At 38.0% G+C, this 17,848-nt stretch overlaps 1 protein-coding gene across 1 annotated transcript in view; it reads left to right on the forward strand.

The window, feature by feature from the left end:
* DNAH7 (dynein axonemal heavy chain 7) overlaps positions 1-17,848 on the forward strand; it is a 189,113-nt gene that overhangs the window by 141,205 nt on the left and 30,060 nt on the right. The window contains exons 49-52 of the mRNA XM_058188377.1: positions 6,179-6,312; positions 8,931-9,266; positions 12,419-12,545; positions 17,053-17,247. Coding sequence (XP_058044360.1) covers positions 6,179-6,312; positions 8,931-9,266; positions 12,419-12,545; positions 17,053-17,247 — 792 coding nt within the window. The remainder of the gene's footprint in view (positions 1-6,178; positions 6,313-8,930; positions 9,267-12,418; positions 12,546-17,052; positions 17,248-17,848) is intronic.

Genomic DNA, 17,848 nt, shown 5'->3' on the forward strand with positions numbered 1-17,848 from the left:
ATATAACTTTAAAATTTTTTTAAGCATATTATCACTAATACAAAGCATCTAACAATGGGAAGAAGGCAGTAAAAATGACAAAGACTGAATGCGAATAGGTCATGTATCTTCCACGGATCAATTTCAAAGGTTCTCTTTTGTTCTGAACAGATACTCACCTCTGGCACTAACAAAAGTCAGTCCAGTCCAGGGTAAATCCCACCGTCATATTAAAATCTCCTCTATTATATTTTCTTTATTTTTTTCTATATTGCTATAAGAATCTCTTTATTGCTGCCCTTTTCACTACATCAGTGCTTCTCAAATAGTGGGGCGGGCCCCCCCGGGGGGGCGCGAGGCTCCGTAAAGGGGGGCGCGTTTGACCTCGGCAAACATACTAACATAACAAACATGATACTATTTACAGTCGCGCGGGGGGCGCGAAAAATGTTTTCTTCTTCCTAGGGGGGCATGACAGAAAATAATTGAGAAGCACTGCACTACATTCGGCCTACCAACCTCCTGCTACGAGCCATGGTGGCACAGTGGTTAGAATGCAGTATTGCAGGGTAATTCTGTTGACTCCCAGCAGTTCGATCCTGACTGGCTCAAGGTTGACTCAGTCTTCCATCCTTCTGAGGTTAGTAAAATGAGGACCCAGATTGTTGGGAGCAATATGCTGACTCTGTAAACTGCTTAGAGAGGGCTGTAAAGCACAGGGAAGCGGTATATAAGTCTAAGTGCGATTGCTAGAGGAATGTGAAAACTCCATTGTGTTCCATTGACACCCAACAATTTTCAATTTGCGTTTGCTTTTGGGGAGGGGGAGGGGAGGGGGAGGAACCAAACAGCCACTATGAGGAAGAAAAGAAAAAGCACCAAAGTGCCTTGGTTTCTGGAGGTGGGGGAGGGAACTGTGGAACAGGAAGCTGGAGGAAGGAGTTCCCATCAGTCAGACTTTGCCAACTCTGCAGTTCCAAAATAAATAGGGCAAAACATTTCTCATTATCACTTTCTCTGGAAAAGCAGCTGAGTTGAAAGTTAGTCAATCAAAGTGCAACCCACAGATTTTGCTTCATTATGTGGCAGTCAAGTCATTGCCAATTCTTTTTTTTTTCCATAAAAAAGTTTTATTTTTACAATCATATCAAACAGCTCATCCAATGTACAGTTGTATACAATTAGTCGGGCTTGCCCAGTCACCACCCCCCTGTTTAACACTCTTCCCTCTTCTACCTTCTTCTACTTTCCAGACCTTCCTCTCCTTCTCTTATCTACATCCTCTCCTCCCTCCACCCTACACCTTCCTTCTCCCTCTTCTACCCCTCTTCCTTCCTCTTCTCCTCTTTCCTACCTCCTACTCTCTCCTCTTTTCTCCCTCCCCACCGTTCTAAAATGGTAACTGGGCAGACCCGACCCTACATTAATTATATTTATACATCTTCCATAATCCCTGTACATTAACCATCACTCCATCCTCTACCCTCAACCCCCCAATTCCCCTCCCCCTTACCCCCCACCTCCCACCCCGACTTCCCAGAACAAAATGCAGGGTATCAAAACTAACAATCATAATCCAAAATAATTCCTAAATTATAATCTCTAGTCACTCCACACATAATCACGCTCTCAATTCCCCTCTCCTTCAGAAATAAATCTAATACAAAATATTTCCTAAATTTACTCATATGCTATTTGATATTTTTTTATCTGATACTTATTTTGAATATAATCAATCCACATTTTCCATTCTAAAATATATTTTTCTTGTGTAAACATGTAGTAAACATGTAGTTGCATGCAACCTCCCCAGCAACCTGTCCACGTCCTCGAGAGCCACAGAAACAACCTCAACAAGACGCGTCTCCGTCATCTCGGTTGATGTCTCTTTTTTCATATTCATAATAAAAAATTCTTTCATTTGCTTTTTACATTCATTTACATTTTGTTCATATTTAAACAAATTCTCATTCAACCTCCATGATCTCCTAGCCTCCTTTTCCCGATCAAATTCAATCCAAACCGGACTATGATCAGATAGAGTTCTTGAACAAATCTTAGTCTTCTTCACTCTAGAATACAAATCATTAGAAATCAAAATAAAATCAATCCTCGAAAATGATTGATGCCTGTCAGAAAAGAAGGTAAAATCCCTCTCTTCTGTATTATGTTCTCTCCAAATATCTCTTAATTTCAAGTCCTCCATCATTTCAAAAAAAGCCTTTGGTAATTTCGCCCGGCTTGAAATCTTCCTTAAACTTTTTTTGTCTTTTTGAGTATCCAACACACCATTCCAATCACCCATTAATATATATGATTTATAATCCCAAAATACTATTCTTTTATGTAAAACTTGAAAAATTCTTGTTGTTGATTCGAGCATAAACTCCTATTAATAATGTCTTCTTTCCTCCAACAAAAGTTCAATAGCAATGTATCTTCCTTGCTATCCACCTCAATTAATTTTGCTGATATATCCTTCTTTATATATATAACTAAACCATTTTTTTCCAAAGAGGAGGCAACAAAATGTACTCCCAGTTTTGAGTTTATCAAATATTTCTGGTCTAAAGATCTAATATGTGTTTCTTGTAAACAGGTAATGTCATTTTTAAATTGTTTCAAATAATGAAATACTTTCCTTCTCTTCTGTGGTGAATTCAAACCATTAACATTCCAAGATAATAGTTTAATTGCCATTATCGGCCAAAGGAAACTTTTGGAACACCAGCCGCAGATCACATTTTGCTTTAGGCCTTGCTCCTCCCACTGTTTCCGTTGTAGTAGTTGCCAGTTGTTGTTGTGCCTTCATCTCTTGTTCCTTGCATTTAGCAGCAGCTCTTGTCAGCCTTTGTTCCTTTGAATCTGAACCCATTGTAGGTATTTCCAACACTTGTAATAAATCTTCTTCCATCACAATCTGTTCTTGTACCTGCTTCACTTCTCTTTCCTTCACTTCAGCCTCCCTTCTTCTAGCTTCCAATGGGGGAAGACTTCCAACTTTTAATGCCTCAACATAAAATTCTCTTGCTTTTCCAACTGTATTGAGACGATGTACTTTCCCTGCATAATATACTATTATACCAGTTGGAATATCCCATCTATATTCAATCTGACGTTTTTTAAGTTCATTCACCAGGAAGGCAAATTCCTTCCTAGCCCTTAACATTTTTGGTGGAATTTCCTTTAATATTAAAATATCTTGACCAGCAACCTGTATCTTCTCCCCCTTATATGAGGCTTGCAGAATCTGATTTCTCACTGTTCTATTTGTAAAATAAATAACAACATCCCATGGCAACTTTTTTTGCCTTGCTATCCAAGAATTCACACGATATATTTTATCAATTTGATAAGCCACATCTGCTGGACGGACTGCTAATATCTCAGCAAATACTTCAGAAAAAATTTCCCTTAAATTCTCTTATTTATTCTCTTTCAAGCCATGGATTCTTAAAGCAAATTCCATATTTCTATATTGTATCAAAACTATTTCATCATCTGTTTTTTCCATTTTACTTTGAAATTCATCCATTTTATTTTCTAATTTTGAGTTAAGTTGCTTGATTTCTTCAACTTCCTCTTCTAATAAAATCACATTTGTTGCCAAACTTTGTACTGCAATTACAAATCCTTCTTTAACTTCTTTATTTCCCACTTGAATTTCTAATATCTGCTCTTTCATTTCAGACATCTCATCAGTTATTACTTTAAATTTTTCTTATATAAAGTCCTTTAAGTTCTCTTGTAACGCCTCTAAATTCAATGTTCTAGTCTCTGCTGTATGAGCTGGAGAGGCACCAGCTGATGAAATTCCAGAGCCCTTTGTTGCAGTAGACTTTAATTGTTTGGCTGCCATCTTCTATAAAATTATTTATTTATTTATTTATTTCCAACTTAATATTCACTTTAAATCTTCTTAACCTCTGAAAAACACAGTCTTTTAAAGCAATATTTAAAAATCTCCCCTAGATTCTATCAGCAGGCAGCAAAGAGTTAAAGTAGCAAATAACATGCAATTTACCAGACGGCAAGCAATAAAAGTATCACTTTCGATTTCCACTCGTTAGCTTGTTAACAATTCGCCTCCATTTTCTTGCTATTTTCAAGCTTGTTACAAAGTAACGGGGAATTGGCTTGGCTACTTGCATAAAGTTCTCCCACTTTCGTTCTGTCCGGTATAATCCTTTATTGTCCAAAATAAATCTCGGCGTTTGGTTGTGGTGATTTGTTCCGCCAAAGCAGAAAAATCCTCGGATCTGGAGCACTTCGGGTTGCTGGAGGGAACTTAACCCTTCAAACCCCTTTTTTCTCAGAGGCTTTAGGGAAGTTCTACCTCTACCCTGCAGCTCACCTCCTCTTCTTCTCCCGAAGAGGGGTTTTTTCGAACTGCTGGACGGCAGATTTAAGCTGTCCTAGCGATTCCACATAATCCAGAGGTTGGTGATCGTAAAGATCACCGCCATCACCTATGGTGTCAAACAGGAAGTCAAGTCATTGCCAATTCTTAATGACCAAATGGGTAGATTTTCTCCATGATGATCTGTGCTAACTTGATTTTACAAGTCCTCCCATTTATTTATTTATTTATTTATTTATTTATTAGATTTCTAGACCGCCCTTCTCCTGAAGGACTCAGGGCGGTGTACAGCCTTATTTAAAACACATAGGTACACAATACAACTCCCAAATATAAAACACATTTAAAATGAAATATTTAACCAGCCAATTTAAAACTAAAACGGTCAAAAGACCGATATAAAATCCTAGAATATAAAATTATAAATAGATTAATACAATTAAAATTCAATTAAAATTAAGTTAAACTAAAATATTAAATTAAAATAATATTTAGGCTAGTCCCGCCCGATTGAATAGCAGAGTCTTCAGTTCCCACTTGAAGGTATGGAGGTCGGGAAGTTGGCGTAACCCTGAAGGTAACTCATTCCATAGGGTTGGTGCTGCCACAGAGAAGGCTCTCCCCCTGGGGGTCACCAGCCGGCACTGTTTGGCTGATGGCACCCGGAGCAGGCCCGCTCTCTGGGAGCGCACAGGTCGTTGGGAGGCTATTGGTGGCAGAAGGCGGTCTCGTAAATAGCCCGGTCCTAAGCCATGGAGCGCTTTAAAGGTGAGCACTAGCACCTTGAATTGCACCCGGAAGGCTACCGGCAGCCAGTGCAGGCCGTGCAGGATAGGTGTTATATGGGAGCAACGTGATGCTCCCACAATTACCCGCGCAGCCGCATTCTGGACTAGCTGGAACCTCCCGGTGCTCTTCAAGGGGAGCCCCATGTAGAGAGCATTGCAATAGTCCAGGCGAGAGGTAACGAGGTCGTGAGTGACCGTGCGTAAGGAGTCCCGGTCAAGAAAGGGGCGCAACTGGTGCATCAGGCGAACCTGATGGAATGCTCCCCTGGCGACGGCCGTCAAATGTTCTTCTAAAGACAGCCAATCATCCAGGAGAACGCCCAAGTTGCGCACCCTTCCCCTGGGGGTCAGAACTTCACCCCCCACAGTCAGTGAAGGCGTAAGCTGACTGTACTGCGATGCCGGAACCCACAGCCACTCTGTCTTGGTAGGGTTGAGTTGGAGCCTGTTCTTCCCCATCCAGACCCGCACGGCCTCAAGACACCGGTCCATCACCTCGACAGCTTTGTTGGGGTGTCCATGGTCCCTTTGGGCATAGAGTGCTGTTATTTTCTGACCAGAAGGTGGGAATTACTTTATGGCAGTCCACTCCAACCTAGCACTTTCTATTTATGAATATTTCCACCCACTATACAAAAGTATGGGAATTCTAGAAATCAGGAAAATATATTTTGAAAGTACTTGTTTGGAGAAGACTGCCGTATGGTGGAGAGGACAACTTTCAGACAAAAGCAGAAGTAATTCTTTTCTCTCTCTCAGAAATGTTTGATATGTGTTAGACGGGGGTCCCCAACCCCCATTGTTTAGGAACCAAGCCGCAGCACTGGAGGGGAGCGTTGGTGAGCAAGCGAAACTGAAAAAATTTCCCCTGTCTGTGGAAAAATTGCCTTCCACAAAACTGGTCCCTGGTGCCAAAAAAGTTGGGGACCATTATGTTAGAATGTATCACAGCAGCCGGAAGTTTAAATATCATATTTGGATAACTGGTGTTGACTACTGGGCTTTGGCTTACCTGGTTCTAATTCTAATTTGGAACTCTTGAAATTTTCAGGTAACTTTGTTAAATTTCATGATAACTTCAGAGGGGATGCAAGATCAACTGCTTGGAATAGTTGTCGCAAGAGAGAGGCCAGATCTGGAAGAAGAAAAACAAGCCCTGATCTTACAAGGAGCTGAAAATAAAAAGTATCAAAATATTATTAAATAGAAAGTTATCTCAACTGAATGATAATGTTCTACAGAGAGAAAGTAATTAACATATAGAAGTCCTCGACTTACAACTATTCATTTAGTGACCATTTAATTTTATGTGGCATTGAAAAAAAGTGATGTATTACTGGTCCTTACATTGAAAATTGGCACAGTGCCCCAGTGGTCATGTGATCATAATCTGGGTTCTTGGGAACTGGTTCACACAACAGTTGCAGCATCCTGCAGTCATGTGAACCGTGGTGGCACAGTGGTTTGAATGCAGTGTTGCAGGCTAACTCTGCCACTGCCAGGAGTTTGATCCTGACCAGTTCAAGGCTAACTCAGCCTTCTATTTTTTTTTGAGGTCAGTAAAATGAGGATGACTCAGGTTGTTGGGGGCAATATCCTGACATTGTAAACTGTATACAGAGAGTACTGTGTAGCTCTACTGTAATGCAGAGAGCGATATATAAGTCTAAGTGCTATTGCTATTGTTAAGTGATTTGCAACCTTCTCATCTGGTTTCTGACAAAAAAACTCAATGGGAAAATTAGTAGGAAGTTACAAATCACAGTTATTTGGTGTCTCACTTAATGACAGTGGGTGATTTGCTTAATGTCTGTAGTAAAAGATAGTAAAATTGGGTATGGCCATGTGATGCCTCACTTAATGACTTCATTGCTTAATAATAAGTTTTACAGCCTTTAATGTGGTTGTAAATTGAGGATTACTTGTATATAATCATGTGTATCTTGATAAAAAGTAGTTGACTTTGTTACTGGAAAAGTAAGAATTGTGAAAATTCTTGGACTAACAAGACCTTTTCTGTTCATTGCAAAGTATGGTCTGACTTTGTTGGTAATTGAGAAGTCAGAAGAGTGAAAATTATTCTGTAAATGTACTCTTGAGTTTTATTGGCAGAGAATTCTCCCCCACATATGGAGAGACTATGAGGAGATTATTTCTCTTTCAAATAAGGCTTCTTAAAAGTCTATAAAAGTCCAATGATTGTCTCTGTGTTTATACTAGAGAATCCTTCACTGAAACAATTGAAAGTTGTGATTTTTTTGACATTCCGTATTTTCCTCTGTAATTTATAATGTCTTCTGTACCACTGAATGATTCCATGCCTATTATATGCTAAACCACAAGAAAACTAATGAAGATTTATATTAACAGCTTTTTAGCATGTGGTACAAAGGGAGTCATTGGGTCTTTATCTTGGTTAAATAGCTGTACAAAACCACCCACAGGATAGCTCATATGTAGACTTTTATCATTGCAAGATGCAGTAATGGTCACTAGCTTAGATGGTTTATAAAGGACTTCCGCACCTTAATGGAGAGTAATGCAAGCTGTCCATGATGGTTGTATGGCATCTCCTACTTTTTCAGAAGCGATTAAATAGTTTTTAAGGGGAAAAGGGGGAGTGCCAATGTTTTAATGTTGACTTTTAGTCTTTCCAGAGACATCTGGCTACTGCTTGATGCAGTACTAAATAAGTGAAACTAGATCAAATTGTAGATACTGTTTTATAACAGATGTTCCTCATGCTTTATTTTTCTAAATACCATAATCATGAACCTTTCTTGTGAGTGGACACTTGGGAAGTTGATGATTAACATGCGAAAAGTACCAGACGAGGAAAGACTGCTTCATTCCAAAGTGGACTTCATTAGTTTCAATATAAAATGCAGCTCAGAATGGCAGCTCAGGGACATAGTAGAATTATGAAAGATCTCTGGCTATTGAGAAGAGCAGCTCAGACCTTCCCCAAGATTAGCATAGATCAGAGATATATAGGAGGTAGGGATTGAACTGAGCCCACTATTAACTTTTTCTAAGAGTGAAAAGCTTGTGATTTCACTAAAATGGGCTTCTTCAATAGATGAACTCTATTATATTTTAAATTTTAATGAAGATTATGGAAGTTAAGTGCAACACATTTGAAAAGCATCAAATTAGGGAAAGATGATGTAGACCTACAGTACTGGTAGTAGTTGACTTACAATAGTTCGTTTAGTGACCATTCAAAGTTACAAAGGCACTGAAAAAAGTGACTTATGACTGTTTTTCACAGCTATGACCTTTGCAGCATCCATTTTGATCATGTGATCAAAATTCAGATGCTTGGCAACTGGTTCATATTTATGACCATTGCTGTGTCCCAAGGTCATGTGGTTCCCTTTTGAGAACTTCTGACAAGCAAAGTCAATGGGGAAGCCAGATTCACTTAGCAACCGGGTTACTCACTTATCAACTGCAGTGATTCATTTAACAACTGAGGCAAGAAAGGTCATAAAATGGGGCAAAATTCATTTAACAAATGTGTCCCTAACAACAAAACTTTGGGCTTAATTGTGGTTGTTAAGTCGAGGACTACCTGTATGTGTGTTTGCTGATTGGCTGGAATGGGTCAAGAAATTGTTATACAAAATCCGTTTTGTGTCTGCTTTCTACCTTAAAGTTTAAAATAACTGTCAAAGATTTAATCCCTCAAATCCAGTTTTGTTTCTAAAGTAGTTTAATATTCTAGGATCCCTTGACTATATCAAATCATTTTTAGATCACTCACAGCTTCTACAAAGTATTAACCTAATTTTCTGTTATAGACAGCTACAGGAAATAGAGGACAAAATTTTAGAAGTTCTGTCATCGTCTGAAGGAAATATTTTGGAAGATGAGACTGCTATCAAGATATTATCCTCTTCTAAAGCGTTGGCTAATGAAATTTCAGAAAAGCAAGCCATAGCAGAAGAAACAGAAAAGAAGATAGATGCTACCCGGATGGGCTACCGCCCCATTGCAATTCATTCCTCAATCCTCTTTTTTTCAATTGCTGACCTGGCTAATATTGAGCCCATGTACCAGTATTCCTTAACCTGGTTCATCAACCTCTTCATCATGTCTATAGACAACTCAGAAAAGTCAGATATTCTGCAAGAAAGGTATATGAAATAATTACGATGCTAATATTGCTTTTACCATCTGTTCTAACTGTGGAGCATCCAGCAAGAGCGGGTGGGTTGGGATTTTCGGTTTTTATTACTTAGGCTGTTTATTATATTGCAAAGTTCTAGATAAAATTTATTTATTAAGTTTCCATGCTGCCCATCTCACTGTCGAGTGACTCTGCATGGCCTACAGCATTATAAAACAGCAATATAACCCATTAAAATCTTGAACATTAAACATTAACAAAAAAACTGAGTTAGATAGGAATCAATACAGAGGCAGGTGGAGATGGTATTTTCTTCTAAGTCTACTAACTAACCTGAGACTGGAATCAAGTTATATATTAATCAAGTTATATGTTAATCAAATTAGCATATGTGTACTGATTTCATTAGATTAAGTATGTGCTCCTCCCCCCCCCCCAAAGTGTATTTGATTGTAATTTGAGCCTGGGAGCAAATCTATATCTATTAGTAGAATTCCAGCTTATTTATGATAGTCTTCAGATTCCCACTATTTATTTGCTTAAAGTACTTGTGTGCCACTTCCTATTTTTCAAAATTGTTCTAAAAGGTAACAGTGCAGAATGGCAGCCATCTTAAATTACGGTAGACCTTGACTTACAACAGTTCATTTAGTGACTGTTCAAAGTTACAATGGCACCGAATAAAGTGACCATTTTTCACATTTACAACCTTTGCAGCATCCTCATCAGGGGTAAAATCCAGCAGGTTCTGACAGGTTCTGAAGAACCGGTAGTGGAAATTTTGAGTAGTTCAGAGAACCAGCAAATACTACTTCTGGCTGGTCCTAGAGTGGGGTGGGAATGGGGATTTTGCAGTATCCTTCCCCTGCCATGCCCACCAAGCCACACCACGCCTACCAAGCCACACCCACTGAACTGGTAGTAAACAATTTTGGATTTCACCACTGATCCTCATGGTCATGTGATCAAAATTCAGATGCTTGGCAGCTGGTTCATATTTATGACAGTGGTCATGTGATCCCATTTTCTGATCTCCTGAGAAGCAAAGTCAATGGGGAAGCCAGATTCACTTAACAGCCAGGTTACTAACTTAACTGCAGTGATTCACTTAACAATTATGTCGTAAAATGGAGCAAAACTCACTTAAGAAGTGTCTCACTTAACAACAGATATTTTGGGCTCAATTGTGGTTGTAAGTTGAGGACTACTTGTATATCAGGGAGACGGGGGAATTGTGGATATGCAGGAGTCGATTTTTATGCAGAAAGAATGTGGATTTTGTTCTGTTCTGCTTCAAAAATAAGTCTATGTTTTTGGTGTTCAATTTGGAGTTCTGATCAAATGAAAACAAGGGAATGCCTGCCTTTATAATGTGTTTTCAATATGCTCAAGCAAGTCTATATGACGAAAGAAGCTGTTGCTGTGGGCATATTTTTACCTGTGCAAGTTTAAAGTATTTGAGACCAAATCCTCTAAAAGAGATAAATGCCTCACTCTGAAGAACTGTGTAAGAAAGAAAACGAATGGAATATTCATAAGTTTTTCATTCAAAGTTTTCCTTCCCCTCCAAATGTTCTTCTTTAATAATTCAGTAAAAATACCAAAACAGGACTTAAATAGCAAACCTTGAGAAAATTAGGCAAAACCTAGCTTGACTAATTTCACTATCTTCAGTTAATTGGACACAGCATTTAAGTTGACTTCAGTGAAAAGTCATTTAAAAAATAATGTGCTGTGAAAATGAGTTCAGTGTTAGATTTTATGTGATATTCATTTGTAGCTTGGGACTGCTAAATAATAAACACAAACTTGATGTTTGAATTCAGCCCCCACCCCCTTCACCCTCTCTGTACTTTTTTTGGATGTTTGATTGCTTGCTGTTTTTTTGTGTTTGGACCTATTTATTCTCACTTTGGACCCATTACTTACAGTTTCAAGTTGTTGACACTTTAAATGGGCCAGCTATGTTTCTGGCAATGTTGACTGTAGTTAGACAAGGCTGTTGCTTGTAAGTGTTCAGAGACACTGCTTTGCAAAACTACATAGGCCTTTCCGAAAAGGCAGTAACAGAAATTGAATTCATGTGTTAGTTTTCAAATGGACTATATGGCAAAATTGTAGCGTTCAATGCTTAGTAAGTTATGTCAGTCAGGTAACTCCATTAAGCCATAATATAGTTTAGTGGGGTGGGTGAGGGACACAAATAACTTGTGCACTTGCTTTTGGTTTAGGCCCTAGTTTGTTGTTAAGGTAGTTGTTGGAGAAAAGACATATTGAAATAACAGAAAAGAGTTTAGTGAAGGTGTTAAGACAGAGCTTATCTGCTGTAAAGAAAAAAAAGGCCAACAGCATCTTAGGGATAATAAGAAACTATTGAAAATAGAGATGCCAATATTATATTTTCCTTATATATGAATGCCATGACTACATCTGTAATACTGTGTGTAATTCTGGTTATTGCGTCTCAAAAAGGAAATAGTGGAGCTGGAGAAGGTTTGGAGGAGGGCACCTAAAATAATGGAGGATATAGAACAGCTTCCCTATGAGAAAAAGTTGAAATATTTGGGAGGAGAACATGACTGAGGTTTACAAAATTATGCCTGATATGGATAAAGTGGATAAGGATTAGCTGTTTCCCCCTTTCCAATTTACTAAAACCAGTGGTCATCCATTGAAATTTAATCCCCGAAGAATCAAAACAGAAGAAAGCATTTTTTCCCCAAAAATATGTAATTCAACTTGGGAACTTGGTACCAAGAGGTGTGATGCAATCAGCTTGGCAGTATTCAAAAAAGGATTGAACCAGTTCATGAAATTCGGTGGCTATTAGATGTCAGCATGAGTCCCTCTGAAGCAGGGGTCGCCAATCTTGGCAACTTTAAGCCTGGAGGACTTCAACTCCCAGAATTGCCCAGCTAGCAAAGCTGGAAGTTGAAGTTCTCCAGGTTTAAAGTTGCCAAGGTTGGAGACCCCTGCTCTGAAGGATATCTCCTGAGGGATTAGTGGGGTTCCTTATGCAACTTTTTAAAAATAAAATATTTAATTGAAAAAATAGATTACTCCTGAAGAATTGAAATTTCAAAGATCTTCAGACTTGTGGCTGCCACAGTGTTGTCTTTTAGATCCCTTCCCTGTTATTATTTTTTTTAATCCTTTCAGACTGAGGCTTCTCAGAGATCACTTTACTTACTCCCTCTATGTCAACATCTGCCGCTCACTCTTTGAAAAAGACAAGCTGCTCTTCTCCTTCTGCCTGAATGTAAATCTTCTGAAGCACGATAAATTGGTTAGTGCTGCTAAAAACACATTACTGGATGGGATTTTTTGCATAATGGGGTACCATATGTCTGATACTGTAGTTCCCCCCCCCAAAATATATCTAAGCTCTGAATTCCAGCAGGAAAGTAAAAAGGGCAAACATTATCAGAATTGCTTGTTTGCTTTTAAAGAAACTGGAGCTACCCCTTGGCCCTTTCCTGCCCCATTCACGCATTTCCCAACACTCATTCTTTCTGTATCCTCATTCCATCCTGCCATTCTCTCAGTTCATTGCTCTGTTGTTCCATCTCCTTCAGTCCTTCTCTTCTGCTTGCATCTAGCCTTGTATTCCTCCCTTTGCTGCTCGCTTGTTTTCTCCCTCTTGTCCTAATTCAGCCTTCACCAGCACCAGACCAGATCCCTTTTCTCTCCAAAAAATGATCTTTCCCTCTTTATCCCAGGACCCAGGCTCCTCTGCTTTCTCCCTCCTTCCAGAATCCAGTCCAGCATCAAGCCCTCTGCTCTTCCGTATCTTGAAGCTTTCCTCCATTGCTACTACTATAGGGAATAGGCAATGGATGGGACAAGGCTCAGAAGATACCCACAGGGAGAGTATATGATAATGTGTATCACTGGGTTGGGTGTGTGTTTATATTTCTATGCGTGTAGGAATGTGGTTGATTTTTTTTTATTGGGGACACTCAGTTATAGGGGACCTTCAGGTTTTCCCACTTGACCACAGGGTAGCTTGGGAGTTTAAATTGGTCATGTTCTCTCAAACCCACTTATCTCAGTGGGTTGTAATGGGGATAAAAAGCTTCCTTTCTCCCCACATTAACTGCCTTAAGCTTCCAGGAGAAGACAACTTACAAAAGGAAAAACTTTGAGGCACAGGAGGTAAAGCAACCAACTCACCAAAATGTTCTCTTTCTAAAATACCTCAACCACTGAAAGTGATGTATTGTTAAGTATTTTGTCTCCTCGATTTCCTGGAAATAGCCTTTTGATATATGAACCTAAACATAACAAGTGATCTGGGGCCAAGCAAACTTTTATGAAGGATGGTGAAATAAGACAAAATGGTCTTTGCCTGAGTAACAGTTCCTCAGGCAAGGGCGAACTCTGTTTTTAAAGAAGGCCTCACCAAGATACTTTCTTATCAATAATGATTGTGTCAGAGAAGGTAATTACAACATTTAATACCCATAATGCCCTGGGACTGCAGAACATCTGTATCCTAGGGACAATTTTTTTTAAAAATAATTTTTATTTCCATTTTCCAACATCATATTTATGTACAAACTATTATCCATCATTAATCATTAATTTTTATTTATTACTGATTCAGGCCTGCCCGACTGCCACTTCCTTTCTTCACAACCTCCCTTTCTACCCTCTACTACTTTCCCATCCTTCATCTCCTTCACTTTACTACTTCCTCTCCTCCTTCTCCACTCCTCCCTTCTTCCACCCTATCTAACCTTCTTATTCCCCTCCTCCTTCTCAACTCTTTCCTACCTACTTTCTTCCCTCCTTCTACTCCTCTCTCCTTTTCTTTCTGAAATGGCAGTCGGGCAGCCCCAATATCATTCTAAATTTTAATTTCATATCTTCAAACATTACTGTACATTAATAATCAATCCATATATCATTTTCCCCCCCTTTCCCCCCTCCTCCCCCTCCCCCCCGGACTTCCCAGAGCAAATACCGGGTATTATGACCAACAATCACAAGCTAAAGTATACAAAATATACATAACCTCCCACTCTCAAAAATTTAAAACTTTAAATCCCCTCACAATAAAAATAAAGAGATAGGAAAGAATAATAAAAAGGAAAAAAGAAAAGAAGCAGTGCCAACTTTACATATTACTTCTTACAATCCATTTTTAAAATTAATCCATCTTCTCAAATTCAAATTTTTCCACTTGTATATTCCTTCAAATTTAATAAGTCCATTTCTTAAATTACAATCCAACTTCTCAAACTCAAATTCTCATCACTTATATATTTCTTCAATTGTCCTAACATTTAATATCCGATCTTCCAATACTACTCCATCAATCAAATATCATTTCGAATAAAATCTCTCAAATACAATATTTCCAGCTTAACTTCATAACTTTTACTGTTTATAAATGTATCAATTAAAACAAATAATCATTTAAACTACATCCACAGTATAACAGTAAACAGTTAAAATCATTACATCCACAACATTATCTAAATTCATAAATTTTACTTTCCATCCTTCACAATTAAATAATATCATCCCATAGGTTTATACCATACAAATAGCAAATAACAAAAATCCTATAATTTATATCCTGAACAAAAATTAACCATAATCATCATATTCACATCTTAAACATTCCTCTCCTCTCCTATTCTATTTTCCATCGTTTTCAAACCAGTTAACTTAGCATCTAACAACAAAGGATTCCCACTCTTTAAAACATTAATATAGAAATGTCTTGCTTTCATAACTGAATTAAGAAAATACTTTCTGCCTCTAAAATTCACTGACAAACCCATTGGAACTTCCCATCTAAAATATATCTGATGTTTCTTAAACTCATCCACTAAAAAAGCAAATTCTCTTCTCTTTCTTAACATTTTAGGAGGAATTTCCTTCATCATTTTTATATCTTGTCCCAATATTTGAAATTTATTTTTATAAAAGGCTTGTAAAATTTCATACCTAATTTTTTTAGTTGTAAAATAAATAACCACATCCCTCGGTACTCTATTTTGTCTTGCCCATCAAGAATTAACACGATAAATTCTTTCAATATTAATCTCAAAGTCTTCTGGCTCCACACCCTTTATCTGAGCAAAGGCTTGCGTAAAAATCTCTTTTAAATTTTCCTTCCCACTTTGCCTCTCACCCTTATAGCATATTCCATTAATCTATATTGTAATATTACTCTTTCTTCATCTGCCCTATCTACCTTTGCCTGTATATCTTCCATCTTATTATCTAAGTTCCAATTGTTTTGATTCTTTTGAATTTCCTCTATTTTCCTTTGCAACTCTAAATTAGCTTTATTAATTTCTTCAAGATTATCTTCCATCTGAATACAAGAGCTTAATATTTGCGCAATTGCATCCTTTACCATTTTCATTTCCCTCTTCTGCTCTTCCACCACTTCCTTAAAATCCAACATCTCTTTCTCTATTTCATCAAATTTTTGATCTATTTCTGAAAAACGACTCTCCAAAAACTCCTGTAAAGAATTTCTTAATTCCTTTTTGATTTCTTCTTTTAATTTTTGAATCTGAACTGAAGAAATTTCAAAATTTTTAGTGACTTTTGGTACTATTTGCTTAAAAGCCATTTTTAAAAAATATAACCTAATAACGGACAAAAAAAGGTTAAAAAAGAAAAATTCAAAAAACTTTTCTTCTAAATCACTATAATCCCAAAGAAGAAGAAAAAATATAAATCATAAAATTCTCATGTCTTCCATTTAGTCAGTATCTTCCTATATATCTTCTAGCTCCACACTAGTTGTTAATAAGCATTTCTTTAACTTTCGTTTCCAGTACACACATTCCACAAAACGCCATTTGCTTTCTTCTCTCCTATCTTCGCAACAAATCCTCAGGGGCTTGCAGTCTTCTTACAAACAAATGCTAGAACTCCAGTTTCTGCTCCGTCCACGTTACAATCCATCATAAATCAATTTCTGCCGTGGAGACTGGACGCTGCGCTTTTTTCCTGCTAGAAGGCAGGAGCCCCCCCAGTCTGGAGCTTTTCAGGCTATGGAAGGAGCACTCCCCCCCAAGCCTCCAGAAACTTTTTCTGTGGCTTTGGGTGTCTCAACTTCAGCCTGAATGCTCATCTCTCCCTCTTTGCCCGAGGGAAGAGATTTTACAAGCTGTCGGACATGATTTACGATGTCCTGACAGCTCTACAGACTACGGGGTTAGCAGTCTAAACAAGACTGCTTTTACAACAAAGCGGAGCCAGACCGGAAGTCGTTTCTCCTATCCTAGGGACAATTTTAAGGTGATGCATGTCTTTGCAGATCAACGTTAACATTGGGGACCTCCTGGATGGTTGGTCCTTGCAGCTATGCTGAAAGACCAGACCAGAATCCCTAGTTCTACAGATTTGGAAGGATTTGATTTGATCCCTCCCTTATCAGAAGACAACCATTCAAAATGGTTGTCTTCTGACCATAAAACAGCATTGGTTTTGCAACCAAAGCTCCCATTTCCAGTAATTTGCAGGGTTGTACTGAGGACACATGGAAATTTGAATCCTTGCATCTTACTATGCTTTTTTCTATTTGAGTTCAGTTGGTAGCATTGCTCAAGAAAAAACTGAGAGAAGAAATAGTTTGAAGAAATGATTGTCCAGGATAGACATTAGTTCAGGAGGCCTTGAGGTAAAGAATCAGCTTCCAATCAGATGCAACTTTTAACAAATTTGGAAAAATACAGTCTCTGAACTTGGTTTTGGCTGCATAAGCAACCGCATCTTTGAATTTCAAAATTTTAAGTAATTTATTTTGTTTGAAATTATTGCAGATTAATGAAGATGAGTGGAAGTTTCTGTTAACAGGAGGGATAGGCCTGGACAATCCTTATTCTAATCCCTGCCCCTGGCTTCCCCAGAAGTCATGGGATGAAATCTGCCGCTTGGATGATTTACCGACGTTCAGAAGTATTCGAAAGGAATTTATACGCTTGAAGGAAGGATGGAAAACTGTATATGATAGTTTGGTAGGTCTATAATTATCTGGTGTACATTCCTCATTTAAATAAGCATTCACCTTTGCTTCAGCATACAAACCCTCCCACATATATCTTTATTTTTGTATTCTAAACTATGTTTACAAGGACAATCATTATTTTACAATTATTGGTAATAATTTTGTTAATTGAAAAATATCAACTTTTAGATTACTAGGAAAAATTCAAAACAGTTCATAGGCTGCTGTTTTTTATTGTAGTTCCAGCCTTGCTGTGCTCTGTTGTTGTTGTTTTTTACTTCTGACACACTTTTATTGGTTTTTTTCATAGTTGCCCATTTTACAATTACTTTTAATGAAAAGCAGTCTCTATATCGATACAGGTTTTCAAGGCCAGCATCAATCTAATGGAGATGTGCTTCAGGGCTAGTAGGTTAAGGACTGATATTTGATATTCTGATATTTTGCAGCAGCTGCAGCTGGTATGTTCAGGGATAAAATGATCAGCACTGTAACATACTTTTCAGGAGCTCACCTGCAACCGAATAGGATCTGACAGAACTTTTGTGTTCGTAGCAGAACTAATTACTAATTGGACTGTCTCATCATATTTCTGGAAAGCCAGTTTCTGA

This window comes from Ahaetulla prasina, chromosome 1 (assembly GCF_028640845.1).
Source record: "Ahaetulla prasina isolate Xishuangbanna chromosome 1, ASM2864084v1, whole genome shotgun sequence".
Lineage (NCBI taxonomy): Eukaryota > Metazoa > Chordata > Lepidosauria > Squamata > Colubridae > Ahaetulla > Ahaetulla prasina.